At 49.3% G+C, this 24,764-nt stretch overlaps 10 protein-coding genes across 10 annotated transcripts; 5 read left to right on the forward strand and 5 right to left on the reverse strand.

Annotated features, from left to right (window-relative positions):
- Positions 1 to 675: 675 nt before the first annotated feature.
- Positions 676 to 5,476, forward strand: PSV08DRAFT_374013 (glycoside hydrolase; the record flags this gene model as incomplete). Its single annotated transcript, XM_014225286.1, has 12 exons — positions 676 to 871; positions 919 to 1,418; positions 1,474 to 2,310; positions 2,384 to 2,404; positions 2,459 to 2,630; positions 2,758 to 2,850; positions 2,909 to 3,144; positions 3,213 to 3,302; positions 3,363 to 4,051; positions 4,107 to 4,353; positions 4,414 to 4,951; positions 5,013 to 5,476. 12 exons carry the CDS (start codon positions 676 to 678, stop codon positions 5,474 to 5,476), a joined length of 4,083 nt encoding a protein of 1,360 aa, XP_014080761.1.
- Positions 5,477 to 6,743: 1,267 nt separating this feature from the next.
- PSV08DRAFT_355632 (uncharacterized protein) lies at positions 6,744 to 7,453 on the reverse strand (the record flags this gene model as incomplete). The annotated part of the gene is made up of 3 exons (XM_014225287.1): positions 6,744 to 6,812; positions 6,893 to 7,300; positions 7,355 to 7,453. 3 exons carry the CDS (start codon positions 7,451 to 7,453, stop codon positions 6,744 to 6,746), a joined length of 576 nt encoding a protein of 191 aa, XP_014080762.1.
- A 2,497-nt stretch (positions 7,454 to 9,950) lies between these two features.
- On the forward strand, positions 9,951 to 10,253 carry PSV08DRAFT_355633 (uncharacterized protein; the record flags this gene model as incomplete). The annotated part of the gene is made up of 1 exon (XM_014225288.1): positions 9,951 to 10,253. The coding sequence occupies one exon, from the start codon at positions 9,951 to 9,953 to the stop codon at positions 10,251 to 10,253; it is 303 nt and encodes a 100-aa protein (XP_014080763.1).
- A 1,106-nt stretch (positions 10,254 to 11,359) lies between these two features.
- On the reverse strand, positions 11,360 to 12,587 carry PSV08DRAFT_365456 (glycoside hydrolase; the record flags this gene model as incomplete). Its single annotated transcript, XM_014225289.1, has 4 exons — positions 12,372 to 12,587; positions 12,250 to 12,321; positions 11,902 to 12,192; positions 11,360 to 11,839 (listed from the first exon to the last, which is right to left on the reverse strand). The coding sequence occupies exons 1-4, from the start codon at positions 12,510 to 12,512 to the stop codon at positions 11,360 to 11,362; spliced, it is 984 nt and encodes a 327-aa protein (XP_014080764.1). The 5' UTR covers positions 12,513 to 12,587.
- Positions 12,588 to 14,468: 1,881 nt separating this feature from the next.
- Positions 14,469 to 14,876, reverse strand: PSV08DRAFT_355635 (uncharacterized protein; the record flags this gene model as incomplete). The annotated part of the gene is made up of 3 exons (XM_014225290.1): positions 14,469 to 14,543; positions 14,600 to 14,665; positions 14,724 to 14,876. The coding sequence occupies 3 exons, from the start codon at positions 14,874 to 14,876 to the stop codon at positions 14,469 to 14,471; spliced, it is 294 nt and encodes a 97-aa protein (XP_014080765.1).
- Positions 14,877 to 16,003: 1,127 nt separating this feature from the next.
- Positions 16,004 to 18,304, forward strand: PSV08DRAFT_14967 (uncharacterized protein). Its single transcript, XM_014225291.2, has 2 exons — positions 16,004 to 17,118; positions 17,175 to 18,304. Exons 1-2 carry the CDS (start codon positions 16,476 to 16,478, stop codon positions 17,930 to 17,932), a joined length of 1,401 nt encoding a protein of 466 aa, XP_014080766.1. The 5' UTR covers positions 16,004 to 16,475; the 3' UTR covers positions 17,933 to 18,304.
- On the reverse strand, positions 17,992 to 19,509 carry PSV08DRAFT_209053 (RWD domain-containing protein; the record flags this gene model as incomplete). The annotated part of the gene is made up of 2 exons (XM_014225292.1): positions 17,992 to 18,304; positions 18,367 to 19,509. 2 exons carry the CDS (start codon positions 19,507 to 19,509, stop codon positions 18,041 to 18,043), a joined length of 1,407 nt encoding a protein of 468 aa, XP_014080767.1. The 3' UTR covers positions 17,992 to 18,040.
- A 321-nt stretch (positions 19,510 to 19,830) lies between these two features.
- PSV08DRAFT_14968 (phosphatidic acid phosphatase type 2/haloperoxidase) lies at positions 19,831 to 20,820 on the forward strand. Its single transcript, XM_014225293.2, has 3 exons — positions 19,831 to 19,904; positions 19,953 to 20,142; positions 20,208 to 20,820. The coding sequence occupies exons 1-3, from the start codon at positions 19,857 to 19,859 to the stop codon at positions 20,663 to 20,665; spliced, it is 696 nt and encodes a 231-aa protein (XP_014080768.1). The 5' UTR covers positions 19,831 to 19,856; the 3' UTR covers positions 20,666 to 20,820.
- An 85-nt stretch (positions 20,821 to 20,905) lies between these two features.
- On the reverse strand, positions 20,906 to 22,296 carry PSV08DRAFT_380643 (S-adenosyl-L-methionine-dependent methyltransferase; the record flags this gene model as incomplete). The annotated part of the gene is made up of 2 exons (XM_014225294.2): positions 20,906 to 21,949; positions 21,998 to 22,296. 2 exons carry the CDS (start codon positions 22,294 to 22,296, stop codon positions 20,938 to 20,940), a joined length of 1,311 nt encoding a protein of 436 aa, XP_014080769.1. The 3' UTR covers positions 20,906 to 20,937.
- Positions 22,297 to 23,021: 725 nt separating this feature from the next.
- PSV08DRAFT_380647 (general substrate transporter) lies at positions 23,022 to 24,739 on the forward strand (the record flags this gene model as incomplete). Its single annotated transcript, XM_014225295.2, has 3 exons — positions 23,022 to 23,181; positions 23,237 to 23,972; positions 24,036 to 24,739. Exons 1-3 carry the CDS (start codon positions 23,041 to 23,043, stop codon positions 24,737 to 24,739), a joined length of 1,581 nt encoding a protein of 526 aa, XP_014080770.1. The 5' UTR covers positions 23,022 to 23,040.
- Between the last annotated feature and the right edge of the window lie 25 nt (positions 24,740 to 24,764).

Here is a 24,764-nt window from a genome sequence, read left to right on the forward strand (position 1 = left end):
AGGATGCAGGCCACTGCCCACTCACCCTGTAGCTACCGTGTGTATGGAGTGGATCAGTGCCGCAGTAGGATTCTCCAAGAAGAGCCGATATGATACCGGGGTATCTTGCACAAATTTAATGTTTTCGTGCTTGGTCGTCCGTCCCGTCTTGGCCGGTCTGGTAGTAGGACTACGCCGCACACTAGCTGGGCACAGGGCCAAGGGCAATGCCGCAGGGTCCAACTGCCCCTGCATCTACTACGGCTGTGGTAGCGTGTCTTGGCAGCTATCGCCGGCACCCCTGCTCGAAACGGCCTAAGGTTCCTACACTCTACTCACAATTAATCGCAACCGCGCATGGTGACATCCCAGGGTATGAGTTCCGAGGCAGACCGCGGTTTGCGTCCCGTGTCTGGCCACTCAAAGTATCCCACGGCTCAATTCAGATGCATAGTATGTACTAAGCCTCAAAAGAAGTTCTTCCGTGCCCAACTATTGCTCCTGGAGAGGCAAATCTACATGGGTAGCATTAATCGTGTCCGGCTCTTCAATGTACGACGCACGTGATTATCTATGTCCAGAGAAACTCATATGTACTCCAAATCCACGCTCGTCTGCATTTCTTGCATTTGCTCTCTTCAGTGCAGGAGCAACTTACACTCGTTTTGAACACTCCTTTTGCTTTTCTTTGCCACTATGAGGGCTTTCTTCCACTCTTTCGTTCTGATCGCCCAGTTGGGAGTGTTGGCCAACGCACATGATGATCACATTGCCATTCGAGCCGAAGATGCTGGTGACGACCTCGATGAATGGTTGGCAGCAGCGCAACGGGTATCAGCAGACGCCCTCAGGGCTTGCCCTTCATCTTGTAGCACGGCAAACAACAAAAACTGTAGGTTTAGTTCGAAACTTCGGTGACATATTACTCACTTCACATAGTGACCTCGAGAGCTGAATGGTTCTTGTATCCTGATGCCACGAAGCTAGCACTATGCAACGAGACTATGCTACTCGACATGGTTGTCAAATCAGCCGTCGACGACGATGCCGCACGAACAGTTGTTAGGGCTTGCTCAGCCGACTATGATTCTGGCATCAAGGCTGCATTTGTAGCCGAAGAAGGGAAAGCATCTCTTTGTACGACTGCTAACCGAATTTTGGAACGGAACTCCATTTACTTGCACCAACCGCACGTAGGAGCCGACAGCGAGTTCTCCGTGAACCACCTCCTTTCCGCTGGCCGCCAGATCGCTAATCACCTCGAGTTACAAGAGCCTTCCTGCACGAACAATGCAATGGAGTTTGCCTACTATCAGTCGTCAAGTATTGGTCTCTTTGCTGGAGCTGAAATCCATCAGCACGGGATCACTAAGGTCGTTCTTGAGAAGCTTCTTCAATACATGCAAGAAAAAGCCATCTCAAAGACCACCGTAGTACAGGTAGGTGCTAATATACTGAGTCGCCGCGATACTGTTACTAACATGGGCTGATTAGCTATGTGGATCCGATGGCCGTGGCGCAGATTATAGCTTGGGAATCGTTGCCACAAGTGCAAAGAATCTTGCCTTTGTTCAGGAAGCTGTTAGGACCTGGGCTAGTGGAGCTTGCGTATCAGCCACCTCGGGCGAGGAGTGGATGGATGTCAACCTCCGAGTCCCCGGCCCCATCGCTGGCGCTTTGAACGGTACTAATACCACAACTGCAGCAAACAATACTATACCTGCTCGCATGAAGTCCAGATCACATCTTAGTATCAGGGCTGATTGCAGGACAACCACCGTTCAGTCCGGCGATGGCTGTTATGCAGTCGCCGGTCGGTGCGGGATAAGCCAGGCTGATCTCCAAAAGTTTAACCGCCAGAATCTCTGTAATACACTTATAAAAGATGAAAAGGTCTGCTGTAGCACGGGAACTCTGCCAAGCACTTTGCCTGCCGGCAATTCAGATGGTACCTGCAAAACGATAGACGTGGTTAGCGGCGATAGCTGCGGCTCCCTTGCTTCAAAGTGCGGCATTAGCTCAGCAGACTTCATGAAGGTGAACACCAAAACTGACCTTTGTTCAAAATTAATTGAAGGTCAAAAAGTCTGCTGCTCGAATGGTAAATACCCAGATATAAAGCCAAAGAAGGATGCGAACGGCAATTGCGCCGTGTACACGACGAAAAAGGATGACTATTGCTCTAAGATCGCCGTCTCCCGCGACATCACGGTGGCCGAGCTTGAGAGTTTCAACAAGAAGACATGGGGTTGGAACGGGTGCGACCGTCTCTTCCCAGACTTCAAAATGTGTGTCAGTGAGGGCAGCCCTCCCATGCCTGCCAACGTTCCGGTATTTATCCCTCCCTCCGCTCCACTATCCCACCAAGATGAGAGCACCATGACTGACAACCTCGCTTTTCTAGAACGCTGTGTGTGGACCAACGGTAAGAACTTATTTCCATTTGTTGAAGTTGGAGCACAAAGACTAACTAAACAAGATGAATGGCACAACCCAACCGCCCGCTGGAACAGACTTGGCTACCCTCAACCCCTGCCCACTGAACGTTTGCTGTAACATTTGGGGCCAGTGTGGCATGACCGACGACTTTTGTGTCATCTCCAAGTCCGAGACGGGTGCTCCCGGAACTTCTGCTCCTGGCAAGAATGGCTGTAAGTGTCTCCATCTATGGCTGAGCATCTATGCCTCCGACGTTCACGATATCTTTGCGTGACTATCCTCGGCAGAGAGTCTTCTACTCGTCGCTATATCGCATTTCAATGACTAATCGGGACATAGGCATCAGCAACTGCGGCAGAGACATCATTAAGGGTTCAGCTCCAGCCAGCAAGATAAAGGTGGCATATTATGAGAGCTGGAATTTCAACCGCCGTGAGCCTTCTTACATAAACGTCATATTTAGCACAAACTGACTGAAGCGATCCTCTAGCTTGCCTGACAATGCACGTCGACCAAATCGATACGTCCACCTATACCCATATACATTTCGCGTTTGCGAATGTCACTCGAGGCGACTACCGGGTTGAGATCACCGACCCCAAGGTTCTGGAACAATTCGAAATCTTCAAGGGAATGATAGGCGTGAAGAAGATCGTCTCGCTTGGTGGCTGGGCCTTCAGTACTGAGCCGGGAACTTTCCAGATTCTCCGCGATGCCGCGAAGCCTGTAAGAGAACACCTTGTGCGAAATGCTTTTGAAGCACACGTAAACTGACGTTGTATATCGATCTCTAGGCCAACCGCGATAAGTTCAAGAACAACCTTATTTCTTTCATGAATGAACATAATATTGATGGTATTGACCTCGATTGGGAATATCCAGGCGTCAGTGTTACTTGCACTCAAGAATTAGTTGCTTAGTTGGGGCTGACATGTGGTCTTTAGGCTCCTGACATCCCAGATATTCCTTCTGACGATCCTGTGAACGGCCTGAACTACTATAGGCTTCTCTCTAGCCTGAAGTCTTCCGTTGGCTCTTCCAAGTCGGTTTCCTTCGCAGCACCAGCATCATACTGGTACCTGAAGTCATTTCCTATTAAGAACATGGCTAAGGACCTAGACTACATTGTCTACATGACCTACGATCTTCACGGCCAATGGGACTACGGTAATAAGTGGACGTCGCCTGGTTGCGACACAGGAAACTGTCTGAGGTCCCACGTAAATGAGACCGAAACTAAGGATGCTCTCTCGATGATTACCAAGGCTGGCGCAGCGTCGAATAAAGTAGTAGTCGGCGTTGCCAGCTATGGTCGATCGTTCAAAATGGCTCAGTCTGGGTGCGACTCTGAACAGTGTAGATTTACTGGATCGCCTCGACTGTCGAACGCTGCCAAAGGACGCTGCACAGAAACTGCAGGCTACATATCTAACGCAGAGATTAACGAAATTGTCAAGTTTGGCAATGTTAAGAAGATGTGGAAGAGCGAAGGGTCGAACATCATGGTCTACAACGACACTGAGTGGGTGGCGTGGATGGATGATGACATAAAAGCGGAACGTGCAAAATTTTACGATTCCTACAATTTTGCAGGCACGACTGATTGGGCTGTGGACTTGCAGGCATTCAATGAGTACATTATTTGATTCTCATGGCTGAGTGAGCCACTTCAGGCTAACGTTATACAGTGGAAGCGGTGACAGCGACGACGAGGAGGAGGACTACATTGATCGGTATTACTGGTCCGGATGCACGGCTAAGTACGATAGCTTGGACCAGATTGAAGACGCTAAGGACATCTTACCCGCCCACTGTCTTGAGCAATACATGCTCGATGTAGAGATCTCCAACTACGAAGGCGCTCTGAAGAAGTACAAAGACTTGATGGACAACGGCTACGACAAGAAGTTTGATGTCTACGCACAATACTCTCGGGTGAGACTACCTCTTTGGAATGCTTGCGGCACAGACTGACCCAGCCTTTGCGCTTACTAGGACCAAGTGCCGGAGCAAATCAACAACTTCATGGCCACTGACAAGGTCGACAAGTATTTCAATTGCAAAGAAACTCGCTACGCTGAGTGCTGCTCGGACTGCACATACCCAACATGCAGACTGACCTGTGTTGACGGCGATGAGAACTGTAAGAGTGGTCGTATGACTTTGGATATCGCCTGCCCGAAGATGGAGTTCGGGGACAAAGGCTTAGATGTTGGTGAAAGGATCCCTAACGCGACCTTCAGCTTCAAAGACGAGGAAGGCTTCTGGAAGGACCTTGGAGAGACCTGGGGTATCGAGAAGTCGTGGGTCTCGTTTGGAAGAAGGCGCGTGAGGCATAGCAATGGCTGTCAATATGCCGGGGAGGAAGTTAACGAATGCATCGACAAACTGCCTGACTGGTGGTACGACTACCCCCGACCAAGCGATAACATCGAGATCTACAATCCAAAGAAGGTGATTGGCGATTCATATGACATAGCAAAGGAGACGCTCGATCGATTCAAGACAATGAGTATTGCCGGCCGTTATGATGGTAAGACACCCTCCACATGAAGCTTTTGAGAAACACGCTGACTTTTCACGCGCACATTCAGAGCAAACTCAAATGGCCGACTTAGTTGATGCCGTGTCTATCCCTGTATACTCGGCCGTCGAGGCTATTGAGGCAATGGAGAAGATTGTGGAGAAGGCAAATGAACTCGAGAAGAAAGAACGAGAGGAGATGATCCTCAACTTCATCATGGGTATTCTGTTCTTTATCCCCGTAGCTGGCAATGCCGCTGGTAGTTTGGGCTTGACAGCAGTCCGAAGTATGCTTCGTCTCATTGGCACGGCCGGTGAGGCCGGTCTGGTGGTTTATGACCTAGTGGAGAACCCCGAAAACGCTTTCCTAACTATCTTTAGCTACGTGGCAGGTGCTGGCGTTGGTCGGAGTGGTTTCAAAAATGCTGCCAACGCTAGACGTGGCATGAGCTCCAAGGAGTATGCGAGCCTGGGTAATGTGAGGCTGAGGCTGGACCAGGTGACGAATATCCGAGGGAGAGTATGCAAGATTTGAGGTGTTGCGAGGAAGATTGGGAAAAGATGGACCTGACTATAGTCAACTGACTGACATGCTTAACGGTTGCCCGTTTTAAATTTCTTTTGTAAATATCTCACTTTTGATTATTTTTCGTTTTGTTGGCATTGTGTAATACACTCGTTTCGAAAACATAATGTGCATCCAGGATGAGGATTTCAACATTCCGCTGGCAAAAGTCACCGGTGAGCCATGTTACCTTCGAGATCGGCGTCACAGATGGAGTGCTTGAAGGATGGGTAATTAGGAACGCACGCTAATCATCTGTAGCCTTCTTCAATGTTGAAAATAAACAACAACAGCATCTCTTTGCTACATGTCCATATTTAGTATTCTGTCGGAGATCATTGCCAGTGCTAGTGATTACAGCAATCCGTGCTGCGCAAGATTAAGGTTCGCATCACATGACGGAGTCGGTCTTGGAGGAGCGACGCGGATGCTAAGAAGCCGACTGGTGGCGGCAGAAATCCGGTGGATGCCAGCGAAGCAGTCAAAGGTAGAGAGTCGGTGTATGGCACGGGACCCGTGGCAAGTAGAGAGCAAGCGAGTGATCGCCAATGCGAAGGATAAGGACGAGGGCACGACGTTCTCAAGTTGTTTACTCTTCGACCTCATCGTCTTCCAAGAGCCTTCAGCGTATTCTGCATCTACTAAATCGCGTCTTGCCTTTGAAATGCCATTGGATGTGCGATTGTGGCTGATAAGCATGGTAATTAAATTGAAGTCACTAGGATCTCTCGACGCCGTTTGGTACGTTGGTTATGGACAGTATGGGGGATATCTTGGACATGGGCCCAAGGACGGAAGTTCTTGTATGGCAAGGGCACCATAAGAAGTGGGTGTGGCAAGCGGAACACTCTGCTAAAGCATCTGACTAGCCTTTTTTTCATGGCAACAATAGGGCAGAACAGTAAACGCTGGGACATTCTCGTATTTGTTGTGTAATTAGGCGCTACTATCCAAGGATCAAAATCCCAACTTTCTTAGTATTGATAAGACTAAAGGTTCTTAAAGCTGATTAGATCGCGTTTCTTTATTGCACAAAAGTCACCCTGGTAGGAAACTGATCATAACATGTGGCTAAAAACTGCAAAGATAAGCACAGTAGAAACCAAGTTTGTTCATCACCGTGCATTGGAAATATAACTAGCTATCCCGGATCCATTCTTCACTCGCTTATTTACAAGATTCGCTCGGTCAGAATCCAAACTCAACCACATACTCAGTCCGTAGTTAAAACCGCTTCTTAGTTGCAAGTAAGATCGGCAGTGCGTCCATCGTAGCTGCAGAATCTGCTGTCATACTGGTAGGCAAGCTGTGTCACAAAAGTTAGTATGTTTTTTTCCTTTCTCTAATGATGATGATCTTGTTGTGAGAAGATGAGGGGAAACTAACGTTGATGTATCCACCATCCGACTGAGTGTAAAACTGGTTGTGGCGGCCGATGTACATGCAGTCGTAGTCGGTGTGGAAAGCACCGAGGCTGAGCTTCATGCTGACAACGTCGGAGATGGCGCCACGGTCCTTGACGTCCCAGCCCTTGTTGTAGCAGACGGTGGCGACCCAACGGTTGCGGTCTGGGTTGTTCTGGTACATGAGTGCGGTGGTCTCCTTGGTGAAGGTCTCGCGGGCAGGGTTCCAGTCCTTGAGCGGGAAGAGCTTGTTAAGGATGGCGTTGAGGACACGGCCGACGGCTTGGCCAGCGCTGCCAGATTTGTCGCCGATGACTTGGGCGTTGGCAGAGGGGGTTTGGCGCTTGTCCAAGTCGGCGGAGAGGTCGAGGACCTCGGAGGTTACGCCGTCCTGTTGTGCATGGTTAGGAAGAGGTGGTTTTTGGAAGGGATGTGGAGGTCGTACGCTGGTAAGGACAACAGGAGACAAGGTGTTCGCCTCGGGAATGGCTGCGGCATTGGTAAGAGCCGCGGCCATGACAATCAAGGGGACGGTGAAACGCATGGTGATGGAGGGGAGTGGTGGGACAAGAGTGATTCTTGAGAAAGGCTTGAAGAGTGCGTTTGGAGGGATTGAAGTCCGAAGATGTGCTTTGAAGGCTGGATCTCGTTGTGAGTGATGGTTCTCCTTCTCAAGTCGTCTTGTCCTCCTTATATACAGATATTCGAAGATACCAAGCTGCACTTCCAAGCCATTCTATCTGCTTTCAGATTGCAATGTCAATTTCACCGGTGGTTGTTTAGCACGGGTCGACCTATTCGGGATAGGCTATCAGTGAACCAGGGGAGCTCTGACTCGGGGCTGTTCAGGTATGTACCTTGAGTAATTGGCCTATAGAAAGGATTCTCTATACCCCGTGTAGGGATATGCATCCCTCACATGATGGTTTCTACGAATGGAATGGCTGCATGCTTAACACTTGTTGATCCTAGATTGTGCCCTGCATTATGCTGCTATGTACATATGTGCATCAACTAACAATGTACAACCTATTTGAACCGTCTGCGTAATTCTTTGCTTGGAAAGTTCACGCAACCTGACATGGCAGATTATAGCAAGCCAGTGAACACTTAGCAACTTAGTAGGCAGCTTACGGTGTTCATGTTGATCATGTCAAATTACAGAATGTAGATACATAAGTAGATCCACTGTCTACACAAGTGCTGACCGAAATTCTAGCATAGACACGGCATAGGTCCCACTTGCACGTCATTACATATATTCTTTAGGCCCGATACCCAGTAGTAATAGCGTTATACACGTAGCTCAGTGACCTGAAAGTGGGCCTGGGGAAACTCAGATCCCCCCACCAACTAGGATTCGCTTTACCCGTCTTTACGAAGAGGATGCACGTGCTATCAACTGACTCCAACCGCCAAGAAAATACATCACGTTAAGAGCTACTAGCAATAGCTACTTGTCTTGGCATAATGTTAAAAATGTGATCCACTATGGTCCAAGTAGGTACTGAGCGATTAGCGCGTTAAAAACTCGGATAACTACTACAGGGCACGTACAATATGAAACAAGCGGGTCTCGCGCACACATATTGCACATCAGCAAGATTTGTAGGATTGACTTGCCCATGCATACATGCCTACTATCTTAACCCCAAGAGAGTCCCAACCTCCCCGGAACCACCAGTTGTGTCATTGCCCAAAAAAAGCTTTCAGTACTAACAACCAGTCGAAGAAAAAAAGAACTTTCCGTGATAACAACGACGTTGAAAATAAAGTTTGACGTGAATGATAAGACGGGTATCACGTCATGCGCAGTAACCTAATAGTACCAAGTCAAACTCGGACCGAGTCCTTGGGCAGGTCCGACCGAAACCACCGATGATTGGCAAACGAACAACGTGCCGAATATTTTCCTCAGCTTCTTTTTCTTCCGTGCGCCCGTCGAGAAGGGGAGGTGGTGGGGGTAAGAAACGTGCCCGTTGTTGCGCCGGGCTACTACTAGGACACAAACGCAATCATGCCTACAGTATTACTTTATCACTTTTCATCCACGCTTTACTCCAGAACAATTGCCCACTTTGTGTGATGGCGGATGATTCCGAATTAAATTTGCTTGTCGACGGCCCCTTTTTTTATATTTGATACATCCTAGCTGTTTAGAACAGGATGGAAAGGGATGCAGGATTGTTCGATAGCGATAGTATGGTGTGGATATAAGTGTTGTGAGTAAGGCAAAGTAAGCTTTTGGTCGCCTTGGTCGGAGCTTGGTCAGAGCGTAGTTACTAGACTGTCGAAATACGAAGCTTTGGCCCCAATGATGTGCGGTAAATAGTGGCGTGTATGTGTTTGTGTGTGTGTCTGGGGAGAAAGTCTACCGAGTGCACGGTTTTTGCTTGTCTGCTTGCGTGCTGGCTTTACCTTGGCATTTTTTTATCCGTGATAGTGGCTAGAGGGGAAATGAATCGGAGGTCCGATCCACTTTGATGCTGTTGTATCGGACCGAGATGATTGCAATCGTTCATTGTTACTAGTTCCATCCATGTTTTTGGGACTTGATTCGGGGCTCAAACGTGAGTGTACACAGGCCCTGACTTGGATGTCGTGCCTATTCTGTTGCTTGGCATGATAATGGTTGTACATGTCAATTACTTGTGTCCGTACTGGCGCATGATAGTTGCAAATCACCTGCTCGTTTGAGGTTCAGCGCGAAACAGTTGAGTTTAACCGACAAAGTTGATTATGTTATAGTATTCATTGTGATAGTTGTGCCAAGCACACGTGGTTATCTCCGTGGTAGTGTTGCCTTACTCTTTTGGCTCACGAGAATCATCCAGATGAGAATTAAAGAAGATTGCAAAGAAAACTATAAGTATCAAACCATTTCCTACCCCTAAATACAAATCACAGCATCTGCATTAAACCACTTTCAAACTCCTCACTGCCACACTCATATACATAGTGTGAATTGCACAAAGTACGGCCTGCCTCACCTCCATCTCCCACTGTCTTCAATTAACCCTCTCCCCCTTCCAGCCCCTAAAATGAAGCTCTCGCCCTTTACCCTCCTCCTCTTCCCCCTCGCAGCCAGCGCCTGCTCCAACTATCAATCCTGCCACTGCTACGATGCGAACGGGGTCCCCAACGACGCCGTCACAGCAACAGTATGCGCCGGATTTGGCGACAGAGCCTCAATGGTGGATGCGAGTCGAGGTTCCGATGGTGCGCGCGAGTGCAAAGCCAACAAATCAAAGAGTGTTGTGTTTAACAATTGTTCTTGGAGACAGTGGTGTCAGATTGCGGGTGCGACGGGCAAAGACAGCAGTTGCCGGGATAAGAACATATAAATTGTTTTGGGTTTGAGAGTTTGAGAGCTGGGTAGTTCGGGGAGAAATCAAAGGAGAGATAGGAAACGTTGTAGAAATTTTATTGATAATCTTGGGTAACAAGGCTGAGGTTATGCTTGACGCTTTCGCTTACGGAAGGAGTCGTTGTGCGCGACGTGTCTAGTTATGAGATGAGACATTTGAATCGACACAAGGGGCTTCGGATTGAAGTAGTATGTTGTTCATTATATGTATATTGTGCCTAGAAATGCGGGGATGCATGGACTGTTCCATGAACTTGGTATTTGGTGGTCCATTCTGGATGGTGAATAACTAGGGTATCACGTAAGCTGACGTTCGTTGCACTCATACCCCTACCTATGTTTTATGTAACTCTACCCAATTCACCAGCCTAGGTTCGTCCACAGATTTAGAGCAACCTTTACCGTGCCATCTGTAGGATGAATTACTCAGGCATGCTTGAATGTACTGAATAGAGTGATTTTGCAGCTTTGCTTATGTATTTTGCTCCATAGAAGAATTTCTCAAGATACTCTGCAAATATAGCTCGACAGCAGAGATGCATTTGAAGATAGTACTGCCAATTGATGTAGGAATTATCTATATGCCTACTCGAGGTCATTATTGGACGGCTATACCAAGAATCTTAGGCTGATGGTGTCGCACGGAATATTGTTTTTTAATTTCTACTGTTGTTTGATGACAGAGGGAGACAATGTTATGTAAGCTTAATCTATCCCATACCAAGAGTATGGTTTTGTTATGGGCTGGGCCTTTCAGGATAATGTTAGGAGCCAAAGGTTATTGTATTGCTTAGGTCTATATGATGTAGCGAAGGTCTAGTGTCTACTTATAGTGTCCGTTCTACTACTAAGCTTAAATAGGGTAGGTATATAACCTACCCCATAACAGGTTTAACATACGCCACATCAAACGGTATTATCCCAGGAACTCGGTTCACATCTTGGCAAATATATTGTCAAATCTAATTACTTGGCAACTCTAATGTGTAGAAAACGACGCTTTCAGTATGTAGCAAATCGTGAACATGCGGGTTGAGCGGCATGTGAAATATGTACAAGTTTGAATATAAACAATGTCTAGCCTTAAGGGGTGACGACAGGCTGAGGCTGAGCAAGCGTAAAGGTGCCATTCTCAAACAAGACCTGCCTGACCTTGGTGTTGCGGAGATCATCACGGCCAGAAAGCGAAGAATCAGCATAGTACAGAAGCCAGTCGTTCTTGAACTTGACAATCGACTCGTGGGTAGTCCATCCCTTTACAGGCTGCAGAAGCGTGTTCTTCCAGTAGTAAGGGCCATCAGGCTTGGTAGCGGTGGCGATTTCAATAGTGTGCGAGGTGCCGGTGGAGTACTGGAGGACATAAAGGTTGCCGACCTTGTTCAGAGATGGGGCCTCAAAGAAACGGCGCGTGCTGTTTGCCTGCATGACATTGCCGTCTTCGTCGTAGATGACGAGTTCCTTTGGTGTGGTGGCGAGAGAGGTGAGGTTGGCCGAGAGCTTAGCGAAACGGGGTCCGATGGCTGGGCCGGAAGAAGGAGAAATGTTACCGAATTGGGACGTGTTCTGAAAATCGCGTTAGTATTGGCTTGACCAAGCTGGGGTTGTGCAGAAAGGCGGAAGCTTACCAAGACGTTGTTGGTCCATGCTTGAAGCTGACCACCCCACAGTCCGCCAAATACCATGTAGTAGTCGCCATTGTCATCCAAGATTGTGGGGTCAATGCTGTAAGTGCCGGGAATCGGGTTGGGTTCGGGCTTGAATTTTCCGTCGGGCTTGTCAGATTTGGCCACTCCGATGCGGAAGACATCGTCCTTGTCCTTGGCTGGGAAAAACAGGTAGTAGTAGCCGTCCTTCTCGGTCGCATCAGGAGCCCAGAGCTGCTGCGACGCCCATGGAATGTCCACAAGGTCCAAAAGCTAATTTTTTTTGTCAGTTAGAACTTCCACCAATCTCTCCTTGAAGAACCGTTATACCTTTGGTCCGACTGTGGCAGGCTTGGTGTAATCGGTCTGAGTAAGCACGTAGTAATCCTTCATGTCGTATTGCTGTTTTTCGTCAAATTTTATTCGCATGATAGAAATCCTTGAATACTGACCACCGGGGGCTGCCTGGTTGAGTTCCAGTCGTGGGATCCATAGATGTATACAGTGTTGGGATCATGCTTCCAGACGTGGGCTGCAGGGTCGCACTGGTGGAAGGTGTTGATAACCGGGGGATCGTAGGGTTGAACAGACATGTTGAAAACGTGGAGTCTGTCACAAAAAGAATGCTTCGCAAGCTTGATTGACTGTTGTGCAATGAAAGCCTGGTTGGGCTCAAGAGGACGTGGACAGCCAACCTTTTAAGGCCCTCGTAGCGTAGCTTGAGTAGGTCATTTTAGTGTCTGACACCAGGCGGGCCCCGCCCGATTTTTAGGCTAATCTTAAGGGAATAAGCAATCTGAGAAGTTTAAAATGGGTCACCTTCACTTGTGCAGAACATAGGGGATTGGAGGAGCATGTGCAATTATGCGGTGATGTCCTGGAATAAGCACCGAGATTCGACCTCCACGGCCCGATTGCATCAGTCCCCCGCGGAAGGTGGGCCATACCAGCCGTCTGATACAACAGTAGATTGGAAGATGACGTGAGGGTGTTTTGAAACATTTCAGCAGTCGGAAAGTGAGGATGCACGCGGATTGCAATGGGGTTGGTACGAATGAGATGGCGAGATCTCGTTGATCTTGTGTCAGTAAGCGAGTACTACTACGTATGCCCGATTTGTAGCAAATCAACTGCCGTCGTATATGGTACTTGCGCATGAAATAACCTCCGCATTTTGCTAGCACCGGCACCGAATCATGTAGGGATCCGCCGCAGTGGTTCTACCATATAAGCAGGTGCTTAAGCGGTCAGCTTTCCAGGGACAACAAGGTTGTAAATGAGTATGCAATTTATGATTCGCGAGTTATTGTTCAGAGCCGCATCTCTGTACAGGGTAGGGAAACGTGTAATTTTGCGCACATGTGGTAGAAAGCGAAAGGCGATGGGGGTTTAGGGCTGCCCCTGGAAGCCTTGAGCCGGCGAAGCTCTACCATCTGCCGAGAAAATCCATGTGTGGCGGGGGCGGGAACGGGTAAATCCCCAACGAACTCGTCATGGTAATTCCGCATTGGGAACCTTTCCAAGAGAACACACAACCGATGCTTGCGTTGCGCTGCGACGCTAGGAAGAAGACTACGGTTCAATCGAATGCGCCATGGCGAGCTTACATCAAAAAGTTGCTCGCGCTTCCGCCTTGGTCCGTCCCTTTCTGACTGTCATATTGCCCCGGCGCCCGACTACAAAACTTGATGCTCTGATCTCGTTTCATCTCTAGGAACGACATTCGCGATTAGGATTGCAGATACAAGTGGGATTAGGAATCAAGGGATGAGAAGTGAAGGTTGAGTTGACGCGTGGTCCAGTGTATTATTGCATGACGATTCCTTTTTCCATGCGCTTCAGACGGGGAGGCCGCGGGTCCGCGGAAGCCAGAGCTACCACATCCAGCTTGGCGCTGAGAAAGAATGCGTGTGGCAACAGGCTGTGCAGCTCAAATCCTATGCACTCTGGGAATGCTAATGCCTAGGAGGTCATTTGAACATCCTGTCGTCAGCGCGGAAATGGTATTGAAGAAGACTACGCCTTTGATTGCTACACGTTTGCCCGGCTACTTTGACTGTGCTAACCGTGAGACCCTGGCTAGTCTAGCTACCTTACCTGCTCTGACTACCATCCAATCTAACGCTACTCTCTGCTAGGTATAATTTAAGATGCTCCCATGTTGCTCGCGTCACCCAGCGCTAGCTCAAAACGGAGATTCTTACCATCATACTAGCATCAACCATGTGTATCCCGAACGTTTTATACCTGCTTATACTAGTGTTGAACATGCGTCGCGTTTTAGATCAAATGAACAAATTAACCCTCTGCTTGGTCAAGATAATGAGAACTGGATCAGATTGCGCACTACATTGGAAGCCCAAATGCGCGCGTGATTATGATTACGAATGTACACTTGAAGGTAGGACAATGAAGTGTTTGTGTAAAGATGAAGAGTTGTTCAAGAGACGTATGGACATTTTCAGTAGTATCAAAACTAGAAAAAGGATCCAAAACGAATATCCATGATAGCCACGGCTCTGACAGGCAACAAGTGCGATTGGCAGCACTCACGAGCACCATGCGTACATCTGGCCGGTTGAGGTGGTGTAGGGAATGCATCCATGCCATCCAGTGCACGAGTTCTAAAGCCTCAATCAGCATCGTGTATATGGGACATATCAATGAAGAAGTAACGTACAGGTCGGCAGTAATGAGCGTCGGTGGGATCTCCGGTGCTACAGCTCTGAAGCACGGGGTCGCAAAGCTATCGGAAAACTTGTTAGAAAGCAGAGAAAGAATGATGTGATTGACGATACTCTTACCCAGTCCTTACGGCTCACAAGCTCAGGTGTCCTTGCTGCAGCCTTCGCCAGTGCATCTTCTGCGCTGGTGGCAATGTCCTCGAGGTTTTCGGGGACGGGATTGGCGTTGACAAATGCAGTAGCCAGAAGCACGGTGAAGAATGCGAAACGCATGGTGGAAAATTGATCAATTGCTGATTGGTATGGAAAGAGTGACAAGCAGTTGGGTAATTATATGGTCGTATCTGTTGGCTTTGGTGCGAATATATAAGGGGGAAATGACTGGACTTTTGATAAGGAGCGACCGCTACAGTTTCCTTGTACGAAAAATTTCCTGTGCTTGCATATCTCTAGCTACTGTGATTTCACAGATGGTGCTGTTTACTATATCATGTTTGGGCTTCCTTTGTTTTGCTCATTGTGCGGAAAAACATCACCTGTGGATATATCAGGCTGTCTTTCCTTGCCTTCACCTTTCCCTTTTCCAAAGGACCTGAACTTGATGGCTTGATATTTCTGTTCACACAGGTGAAATTATTTGACCGTAGAGGTAAGGGGCTGTGTAGTCAATTTAGAAGTTGTTACTTTAGGACTAGAGTCGGAATTTTGCCCCTATAGTGAAGACTCAGAACACGACAGATTCAGACAAGGGCTATCATAGTTAGGAAAAGAACTCTTGGATTGGAGTGAATGTTCAGTGACGCAATCCTTGCAGAGTAATAACAAAGCAGGTAAACCAGTGCCTGCGCGTGAGCCTATTGTCGTATTTTCCTGCCTGGCTGGTTATTGGATTTGTAAATACGACCTCAGCTTAGCGTTTTCGAGAAAGCGCTATTCCCAATGCCGACATACGTGTGCTCACGCTCACACGCACAGGTCGCCAGACTTACCAGAATGGTAGGTAGTTGCCTGAGGAGTGAAGCTCTGGCGGAACTGAAATAGCCGGACAACACCAAATCACCACCAAAAGTAGCTACTTTGAACGTTAAATATCAGCATAACAATAACATTTAAAAATATATGTATAATAAACAAAATAAAGCGCTATATAAGTTTAATAGATATCTAAGTTTTTAGAGAGTTAGACCTTATATATAAAGGTATAGCTACGTATGAAGTTAATTAAGTAGTAAAACGCTAAGAAACTAGCCCTTTCACTTGCCTGAGATGTCCGGCCATTTCGGTTCCGCGAGAGTGAAGGATGGCGTATGGTTACCACTAGTCCGTATTGGGCTAGCGCGTTTCGAACGCGCTTTCCATCGTGTACATCAGACCCCCACAGCCCCCTCCCCACCTCTTCTCCATCACAACCAGCTCGCCACCATCACACGCAACCCCCGCATATACACAGCTGGTTTCCACGATACGCATTCCTTCGACACCTACCGACGGCGACTCTCCCAGCGCACACACCCCGTCAGCCGTTGATACATTGTCTCTTTGCCTTCTCGTAGCCAGGGCTCAACACACCATCCTTGCGAATTTCACAAGGCCTTTGACGCGGTTTGCACAGTTTCGTCAGCCTAGCTCACGTGCTGGCTTTCAGCTTTAGAGGGGTGTCGTTCAGACTGGCGCGAGTAGTGTGAACACGTCGTGGTCAGCGGTTCACGAGGTGGCTGGGGGAGCTTCCGCGACAGAGTCAGGGCTGCTCATTGCCAACTGTGCAATCAAAGCCCGGGTGGGTGGGTTCCTCTTCCCTACGACATTTTAGGGCAAGAGGGGTATCGCTTTTTCTAGGTGAGTATTTTTAGAGTATAGAACAGTTAATAAACAATGATCTACAACCTCGTTCGCAAAAGCGGCATTCCAGTACTGGCTTCTCTCGCGTCTGATGGTGCATCACAATGGCCATGTTGCTTAGCCGTCAAATATCTCGAGGCTCGCATGCAAGCCACTATCTCTTTGCAATACTCACTGCCCATCCAAGGATTTGACGACAAGCAAACCTTTACCCTCCTTTACAATGCTGACAATCTGGTGCCCGACAATACTTCGGTCCAGTACTCGCCCACCAGCCTTCCACAGAACCGGCTGCATGAAATTGCTCGGCAGGGAAACGCCCAACTGAGAATGTTGTGTTTGACCCTCAAGGCACCTTGCCCTGTCTGGTGCCCTATATCCTCCGGCCCAACGATGCCTAAGGATGGGTTCAGCGATGCCTTTGCTCAATTCGTTAAGCTCGCCAGTGCAACTCAAATACATGTCTTGTTTGATTGGAACTGGCTACACAAGGACCACTATACTCGATTCGAGCACCTAATCAGACATCCCGAACAGTTCACTGGGATACCTGTGGATCCGTCCTCTGCAAGACATTTCAGGCTAGCAGACTGGTCCGTCTTGGGTCCAGTAGATGATGTCACATCCGAAGCACCTCCCCCGTATATCGAAGCGTCTAAGAAACGTCCAAGACAAGGTAAGTCTGTTCTTATCTAGACCCCCTTTCGGCTTGTCATTAAGACGGAAGTATAGTCACAACCAGCCCATCACCTGAACCATCTTTAAAGCGCACGCTGCTTTCGCCTACGTCATGTCTGTTGTCATCACCAACCGAAAAGGCGTCGGCGGTATCTGTGTTCGCGCCAAATCCCAAACTACGTTCACCCTCTCCCATTACCAGCGCGCCTGATTTCCAAGATGCAATCAAGAATACACTGGAAACATTGCTTCCGCAAATGCTCGAGGCGATACTACCAGATATGCTCCCACGTGTGCTTGCCGCCCCTTGCTCATCATCACCTTCATCATCACTCTCTCGGTCATCTTCAAGGCCAAAACCAAAACCAAAACCAATATCATCACTCGGCAACCTGCTAAACGCCCAGGTATCCGCTCGCCTCGAAGCTCAACTTGAAGAGATATACGCCCAGACGCTCGACCATGCATCGCAACTTCACAGCGCGGCTGACGATGAATTTCACGAGCTGCTTGAAGAACAGAAGCTTGATGTGGTCATGGTCAAGGAAGATAGCATCATGGAGCTGAACCGTGTGTTTGATGATAAGCTGGCTAAGTTTAAGGAGAGCACAACGGAAATGGTGGATGAGATGGAGAAACGCGTCGAGTTGGTTTATGCGGATGTTTGCGAGAGGTTGGATGAGCTGGCGAGCAAGAAGGTCGGGTTTTCAAGTCGGCGAGGAAATGTGGAGAAGACTGAAGACTCTCTCAGCGTCACACGGCCAAGAGGTATACAAGACCGAGGCCGAAGGGCAGTCTCTCTGCCTTTATGAATATAGAAACAATAAAAGTGTGAATATTGAGAAAGGTCGCAAGGTTCACTGCTCTGGTCTTGATGATTGAATTGCGTCATGTTGTATACCCAGCGCTTATGAATGCTATCATGTATCACCGAATTCGTCCATCTGGATACGCAGAGCTTCTTGCTCCCAAAAATCAGCAAGTTGTTCTGCGCCACGACGTCCACCGAATCGAACCTCGTCATTGTCCATGTCACCTTCGGCCCCATCCATGAGGCGCTGGAAACAGTCTTTGAACTTTGGATCGTTGAAGTGGGCATATGGGTGATCTGGATTGAGCCAGGCACTGCATAGGTAGCAAAAGTGCGTCTTGCACTGAGCGCATGTGATGTGATTGCATCCGTACTTTAACATGTGTTAGCAAGAAGGGGGGGCGCTATAGGCGTAGGAAAGAAGAGGCTACTTACAGATTTCTGGCAAGGCACAGAGCAATACGGACATGGTGTGGTGTTCCTTGCAATGAAGTTGAGTGATGCTTGGTCCTCCTCGGTAAGCTGAGTGGCATCTCGAGGCTCACAGCGCACAAAGTCGCCATGCCAAGAAGCAAGGCAGACGACACAGAAGGCAAGATTGCAGTCTTCACAGACTTGCAGTCTTTCCATGCCCCTCACGCCCACGCGGCGCTTTTCGGGCCCAGTATCGGCAGTAGTCGAGATCTCTGGGGTGTCGTCGGGTTCCGAGTCAGAGTCGTCCATTTGCCCAACATCGGTAATTTTGGGATATTTGTCCGTACGCATGGCACCCTGGCACCAGGATCGAGGACAGAAGACAATGGTCGGGTCAGATTCAATCTTCTTCTTTCGCTTGAGCTTCGCGTAGCGTTCGACCTGGCTACGTGATACGGGTATCTGTAATAGTTCCTTTGGGGACAAAAGTCGATCCTTCTTTTTGGCGCTACTACCACACTCGGTGGACATGCACTTGACGTTGTGGACATGCCCTTCGTTGATACAATTGTTGTAGTAATCTTGTAGACAGGCAATGCAAAAGACGTGACTACAGCGAGCCATACGATAACAGGCAGATCCTTTCTTGGGTTCCAAGCACACTTGGCAGTCGAAAGTCTCCTTGTCGAATAGCTCTTTCTTCATGTGCCGAGCATAGTCTACCATGTGCTTTTGAATGCTCGAAGGAAGGGTGAGTCCTTGCAGACCAAAAGCAGTCTCGGCCTGCTCCTGCAATGAGCTTATGTAGGCGAATAAGACGGTATCTCCTCCATAATCATGCCATAGCGATTTCGCATCAGCAGATAGTGCAGCCTGGATGTCCTCGGGTAGCCATGGCGGCGAAGTTGAGGGCTTTACTACAGGTGGAGCCTGCGCAGGATATCCTTCTGGTAAGGAAATATCAAGGCACAAGGGTGGGAGGTAGGCAAGTCGCTCGACATGCTGCGAAGGTTCGAAGGTCGTGGGAATAGGCTTGGTCGGGGCGATGAGCAGTTGGAGGGTGGCCTGGTAGGGATTGTTTTCCTGAATGACTAGCTCTGGGTAGATCGACTGCAGGGTGATGAGCTCTTCGGCGCGCTCATCGTACAGAGTGGCTTCGGCCATGTGGGTGGCGTTGGGCGGATTGGTGTCGCGGGCGCGGGGAGAACGGTGGGTTGATATGGCGAATGGGTGGCGGCGGCGGCGGCAGCGGCAGCGGCAGCAGCTATCGATAGCGCATAAAGGAAAAAGAGGCCTTGAAGAGGCCCATGGTGAAGGGCGAGAAGAACGGATAGGTCTCAGATACTAGATGCATCCATAGGCAGTAGAGTCAATTGTCAATAAGGGCTGCGACGGGCGGGGCGTGGCGTACCTTGCCCGCGCCGCGCCAAGTCTCGAAGGGCGTCGCCGGGCGTGTGCATGCGCCACCATCACCCAGCGTCTGTCGTCATTACTCACATTGTCGCTGCATTATGGACAGCCCTCCGCTTGCCTCGCTCTCCCTCACCCATGTGTACTATGTCGGTACACCCACACAGTCACTGCCCGCACGCTGCTGACGCTCGTAGAACCCGACCGACCGCGTCTCGTGGGTGTGCGCATGGCTGGCTCTCGTCCCTCAGGCCCTGTGCGTCGTCTATGCGACGCTGATTTGGTCGAACCGCGAGATTGAGATATTCCTCATGTTTGCCGGCCAAATGACATGCGAGGCCCTGAACTGGGTGCTCAAGAGATATATCAAGGAAGAGCGACCAAGGCGTACGACCACACGACTCCAGTCCACCAACCCAAATAGCACCCTGTACTAACGGCTACGCAACCAGAAATGCACAACAAAGGCTATGGAATGCCCTCGTCACATGCCCAGTTTGTCTCCTTCTTCTCCGTCACCCTCGCCCTCTTCCTCATCTTTCGTCACGTCCCGCATCCTACCGAAACCCACACTCCCTTCTCCTTGGGCGGCCGCATCGTTCTCTCACTCCTCGCCTTGCTTGGCGCCGCTGCTGTAGCCGTCAGTCGCATATACTTGAGCTACCACACCCCCAAGCAGGTCATTGTTGGCTGTGCCGCCGGCGCCACTTTTGCTCTGGCCTGGTTCGCATTCACGACATACTTGCGAAGAGCAGGTTGGATTGAGTGGGCGCTCGATACGTGGCTTTTGAGGGTACTCCGTGTCAGAGACCTCGTCATTCAGGAGGACTTGGTCGATTCTGGTTGGGCGCGGTGGGAGGACAGGAGAAAGCGACAGCTGTTCCAGACTCAAGCAAAGAAGGCCAGGTGATTCTTGATGCTTTATCATTCTCCTCAAGACAAGATGTTCTTCCACCAAGCTGCCGTCGTCCAGATATCATTTTACCCGTATAATACCAATTTGACAACCTCTGCTAGCCTCCAGGTCCTCAGGCAGGTTTGGCTCTTGCGCATTCCCACAACTCTTTACCAATCTCTAGTCGCCGTGTCTTGCACATATCGTTCTACTAACCCTATAGTTTCTGTGTTGCTATGCAGTAGCAAATTTGTTTCTAGCCCCTGTGCGCACAATGCCCTTGAGTATCAGGGCTTTTTTTGGACCAAATATCTGTCACGCATCCAATCCATTTTGAAGGCCCGGTTACCAAGACGGCTAGTGGACTGATGATTTTGCTGCCAGAAAAAATTCAAATCGAACTGAGGCTTCAAGTCATATGTGTCTACCTTGGGTGAACAAGCTTCAGTAGAATTTGCTGATGTCGCTGGGGTATTCCTGAAGAAGCGGCTTGCACCCTCCGCCGTAGGTGCGGCAGAAATAGCCGTGGTTTTGCCGAGCCAACATGCTCCTTGACCTTGCCAGCAAAGGACTGTCCTGGCATTTCCTTGCCCAATAATGTCAAAACCATCTTTGCTTGTCTCGGTGGTAGGAGCATTGGGATCTTCCCTCCAGATTTCAATGCCATCAAATATTTCCAAGTCTCTGGCAACCCTAGCCACACGTAGAGCTTGCTCAATATCAGCAACTTCTAGTAGCACCACTTTAGCCTCCACATCTCGTGCAACGTTGAGCAGACGCGGATAGAACATATCGCCTTGCTGCGTGTCTGTTTGTTTGTCCTTGGATGGTGGCACCAGTGCAAGCTTTGGTTCGAAATTACGCACTGAGCGTGTTGTAGTCTTCCAAAAGGCAGAGGGTGAGATGTAAGGTGGGTTGGAAATGACTATGTCCCAGTAAACCGGCTGCGTAGAATAGTTGAGGGCTGTCTTTAACGGAAGGACTTGTCCGTAATCATCCGCGAATGGTTCAATCAGTATGTCGGCTTTTAGAAAATGAACTTGCCCGTTAGCGTTGAGTTGGCGGTCCTTAAATAGCCTTTGTAGGTTGTGTTTAGCCAGAGATATCGCTTTGTCACACACATCGACGCCGAGAAGGCGCAAGTTAATGTCGCTGCGTGCAGATAGTAGTTCATGTTGGAAGAGAAGGGGGATGCAGCCGGTACCGGTACAGAGATCGAGAAGACGCAATTCTGGTGGAAGATTTTTCGCGTTGCGAAGAAGACTGACAAAATGCGTGACTGAAGCCGCTGTGTCTGGTCTGGTGCACAAATCAGCCAAGGCGGTCAACACTGCGAACTTGTCATACCTTGGAATCAGTACGCCAGGTTTGCATCGTATTTCTAAATCACCAAAATGTTCTGTGCCCAGTATGTACTGGAGTGGCTTTCCTCGTGATCTTTCGTGAACCAATTGGCGCAACAAGGCTCTCTTGGCCCACTTGTCTGGCCTGGCGCGTCGTGTTTGGCCAACTTCCTCGACGTGTTCGCGCAGCCATCGCAACTCGTTCTGCGCAGCCTGCAGTTCACGGCAAGGTGCGAGAAGAGCGGGAAGAAGAGGATCTATCGCACGTGCCTTGCGGATGAGTGACGTTGATATGCGCGGCATGGTCTAAAGGAGTGTACGTATGGTGGGGTGAGAGGGACCAACCTCCCTTCCTTCCTCGTGTGCCTCAATGCTCCCTCTCAAACAACATAGTACCATGTAATCAAGCTTTGATTTCCCCGCTCAACCACCGACCGACCCACAATCCCCAACGCCACTATTGCCGTACCCCATACTTCATGAGCTTATCTTGGCTCTATTCCCCTGCCAAACGGAATGTTAATACCGAGTTTCGTCGTCACGAGCAGCCACATTTCTTGGCTGCTTGATCCGGTTGAACACTTCCAGACCTCGGGCATCGAAATGCAAAAACCTCTGCTTTGCTGGCATCCAAGGTATACATGGCTACGTTGAACTGCCAAGCCACTCGGCAACTGAGATAACAAGGTCAACATGGCTCTCGACTAAGTGTGCAATACAGAAACCAAGAACCTACGCATAATCTATCCATACAGCAATCATCCTCTTACATCCACTCCTCTCTACGTCCAGATGACATGCGTCGCCTAGTACTCCCCTCCATTGGCTGTACTTGAGCGGAGAGTATTCGCCTTGTGGGGTTGTGTAACTCAGGTGTCCTGCAGAGCATGCCTTGGCAATACAATGCCGGCAGATGGGTAAATCGCTGTGCATTCATCCCAGTCTGGGCAAATGATCTTCAACGTATAAGGCAACCATGTCTTTCCTCAATTGTGTACTGCTCAATCTGCTGGCACGGTCTCACATCACTTTGTTACATCCGTTACCATGTCTGACAATCATGGATACACATGGCGCGACCATACACGCTTGTTCATCGCCTGTGGCATTGTTATCTTGAGCCCGTTTCAGTACGGATTCGACTTTGGCATGATTGGAGGGCTGCAAGCAATGGTTGGATTTTTAGAGGTACATATTGCCAGAGTATGTCTGCCAGAGAATTCATCTTTGACCTTCCGTCTAGGTTTTTGGTTATCGTACAAACAAGACACCCACAGGATGGAATATCAAGACAGAAAGACAACAGCTCATCTCCTCACTCATGACGCTTGGGGCTTTTATCAGCTCCGCTACTGCTGGCGTTCCTTCTACTCGTTTCGGTCGCCGCATGTGCCTCGCTCTAGCATGCGTCACTTGTTGCATCGCCAACGTCTTGATGATGGCAACTGAAAACATTGGGGCGCTCTACGCTGGACGTTTGATCATTGACTTGGCGAATGGCTACTTTATGACTTTCTCGCAACTGTACCTGCAGGAGAGTAGCACAGCTGAACTACGCGGCGTGTTTCTCACTGGCTTCAACTTTTTTGTTTCATTTGGAACACTGATTGGAACCATTGTCGACTGGGCTACGGCCAAACGCCCAGATAAATCCGCCTACCTTATTCCCCTTGGACTCATATACATCTTTCCGCTTGTTATTCTTTCTACTGTATGGTTCATCCCAGAGAGTCCCAGGTGGCTCATCCTCCAGGGACGCTTTGAGGAAGGTGTCAAAGCGCTCGAGTGGCTCCGTCCAAGTCGTCATGATTCCCGTGCAGAGGCCTCCGCCATTCTTGCAGCAATTGAAAAGGAAAAAGAGACCAGCTCCGGCATAGGATGGGTTGACATGTTCAGTAACCCCGTCGACCGACGCCGTACCTTTCTCGCAGTCTTTGCCGTCCTCCTCCAAGCAGCCTCAGGTTCCATGTTCATTATCGGTAAGCATTCATAGACCAGAGGTATTGGCCATGTATGAAATTCCCATACTAACAAACCCCCAGCATACAAAGCCTATTTCCTCCAAATGGCCAAGGTCACCGATCCCTTCGCAATGTCCAACGTCCTTTCCGCCATCAGCATAATCGCCTTCATCGCAAACTCGCTCATAGTCGTGCGCTACGGCAACCGCAGAGTCCTCCTCATGACAGGTCTCCTCATCTGCGGCATCCTGCAGCTCATCATCGCAGTCGTATACCACAAGGCACCTAACGCAAAGGCCACGGGAAAAGTCACCGTCGGTCTAACCGCTATCTACATGTTCAGCTACAACGGCATGATATCGACATACGCATGGTTATCAGGCGGTGAATTGCCGACGCAACGTCTTCGCTCGCACACGTTTGGTCTCGCTGCCAGTGCCGGGTTCGTCGGCGCATGGCTCACTACATTCACAGCCCCGTACTTTATCAATCCCGCAGCCATGAATTGGGGCCCCAGATACGGATTCATATGGGCGCCATCGTGCGCGCTTGCAGCAACGTGGGTGTTTTTCTTCCTGCCTGAAGTCAAGAATCGGACGCTGGAGGAGATTGACGAGATGTTCGAGGCTAGGCTGAGTGCGAGGCAGTTTGCAAAGTATAAGTGTACGGGGATTGCAAGGGGGGAGGAGGATGGGAAGGCGAGAAGTAGTGGGGAGGTGGAGAAGGAGATTAGTGTTTTGCAGAGCGAGAAGGTTGCTGTTGAGACGGCTGTGTCGAAGGATTAGATGGGCTGTTAGATGAAAGGAATGG

The sequence above is a fragment of the Bipolaris maydis genome, assembly GCF_028858645.1.
Source record: "Bipolaris maydis strain C4 unplaced genomic scaffold PSV08scaffold_14, whole genome shotgun sequence".
Classification (NCBI taxonomy): domain Eukaryota; kingdom Fungi; phylum Ascomycota; class Dothideomycetes; order Pleosporales; family Pleosporaceae; genus Bipolaris; species Bipolaris maydis.

Excerpts from the sequence above, each read along its gene's own strand:
- PSV08DRAFT_14967 (XM_014225291.2), top strand. The coding sequence starts at position 16,476 with ATGATCTACAACCTCGTTCGCAAAAGCGGCATTCCAGTACTGGCTTCT. Across the intron at positions 17,119-17,174 it reads TAAGAAACGTCCAAGACAAG|TCACAACCAGCCCATCACCT; the intron begins GTAAGTCTGTTC and ends ACGGAAGTATAG.
- PSV08DRAFT_14968 (XM_014225293.2), top strand. The coding sequence starts at position 19,857 with ATGGACAGCCCTCCGCTTGCCTCGCTCTCCCTCACCCATGTGTACTAT. Across the intron at positions 19,905-19,952 it reads CCCTCACCCATGTGTACTAT|AACCCGACCGACCGCGTCTC; the intron begins GTCGGTACACCC and ends TGACGCTCGTAG. Across the intron at positions 20,143-20,207 it reads CAAGGAAGAGCGACCAAGGC|AAATGCACAACAAAGGCTAT; the intron begins GTACGACCACAC and ends CTACGCAACCAG.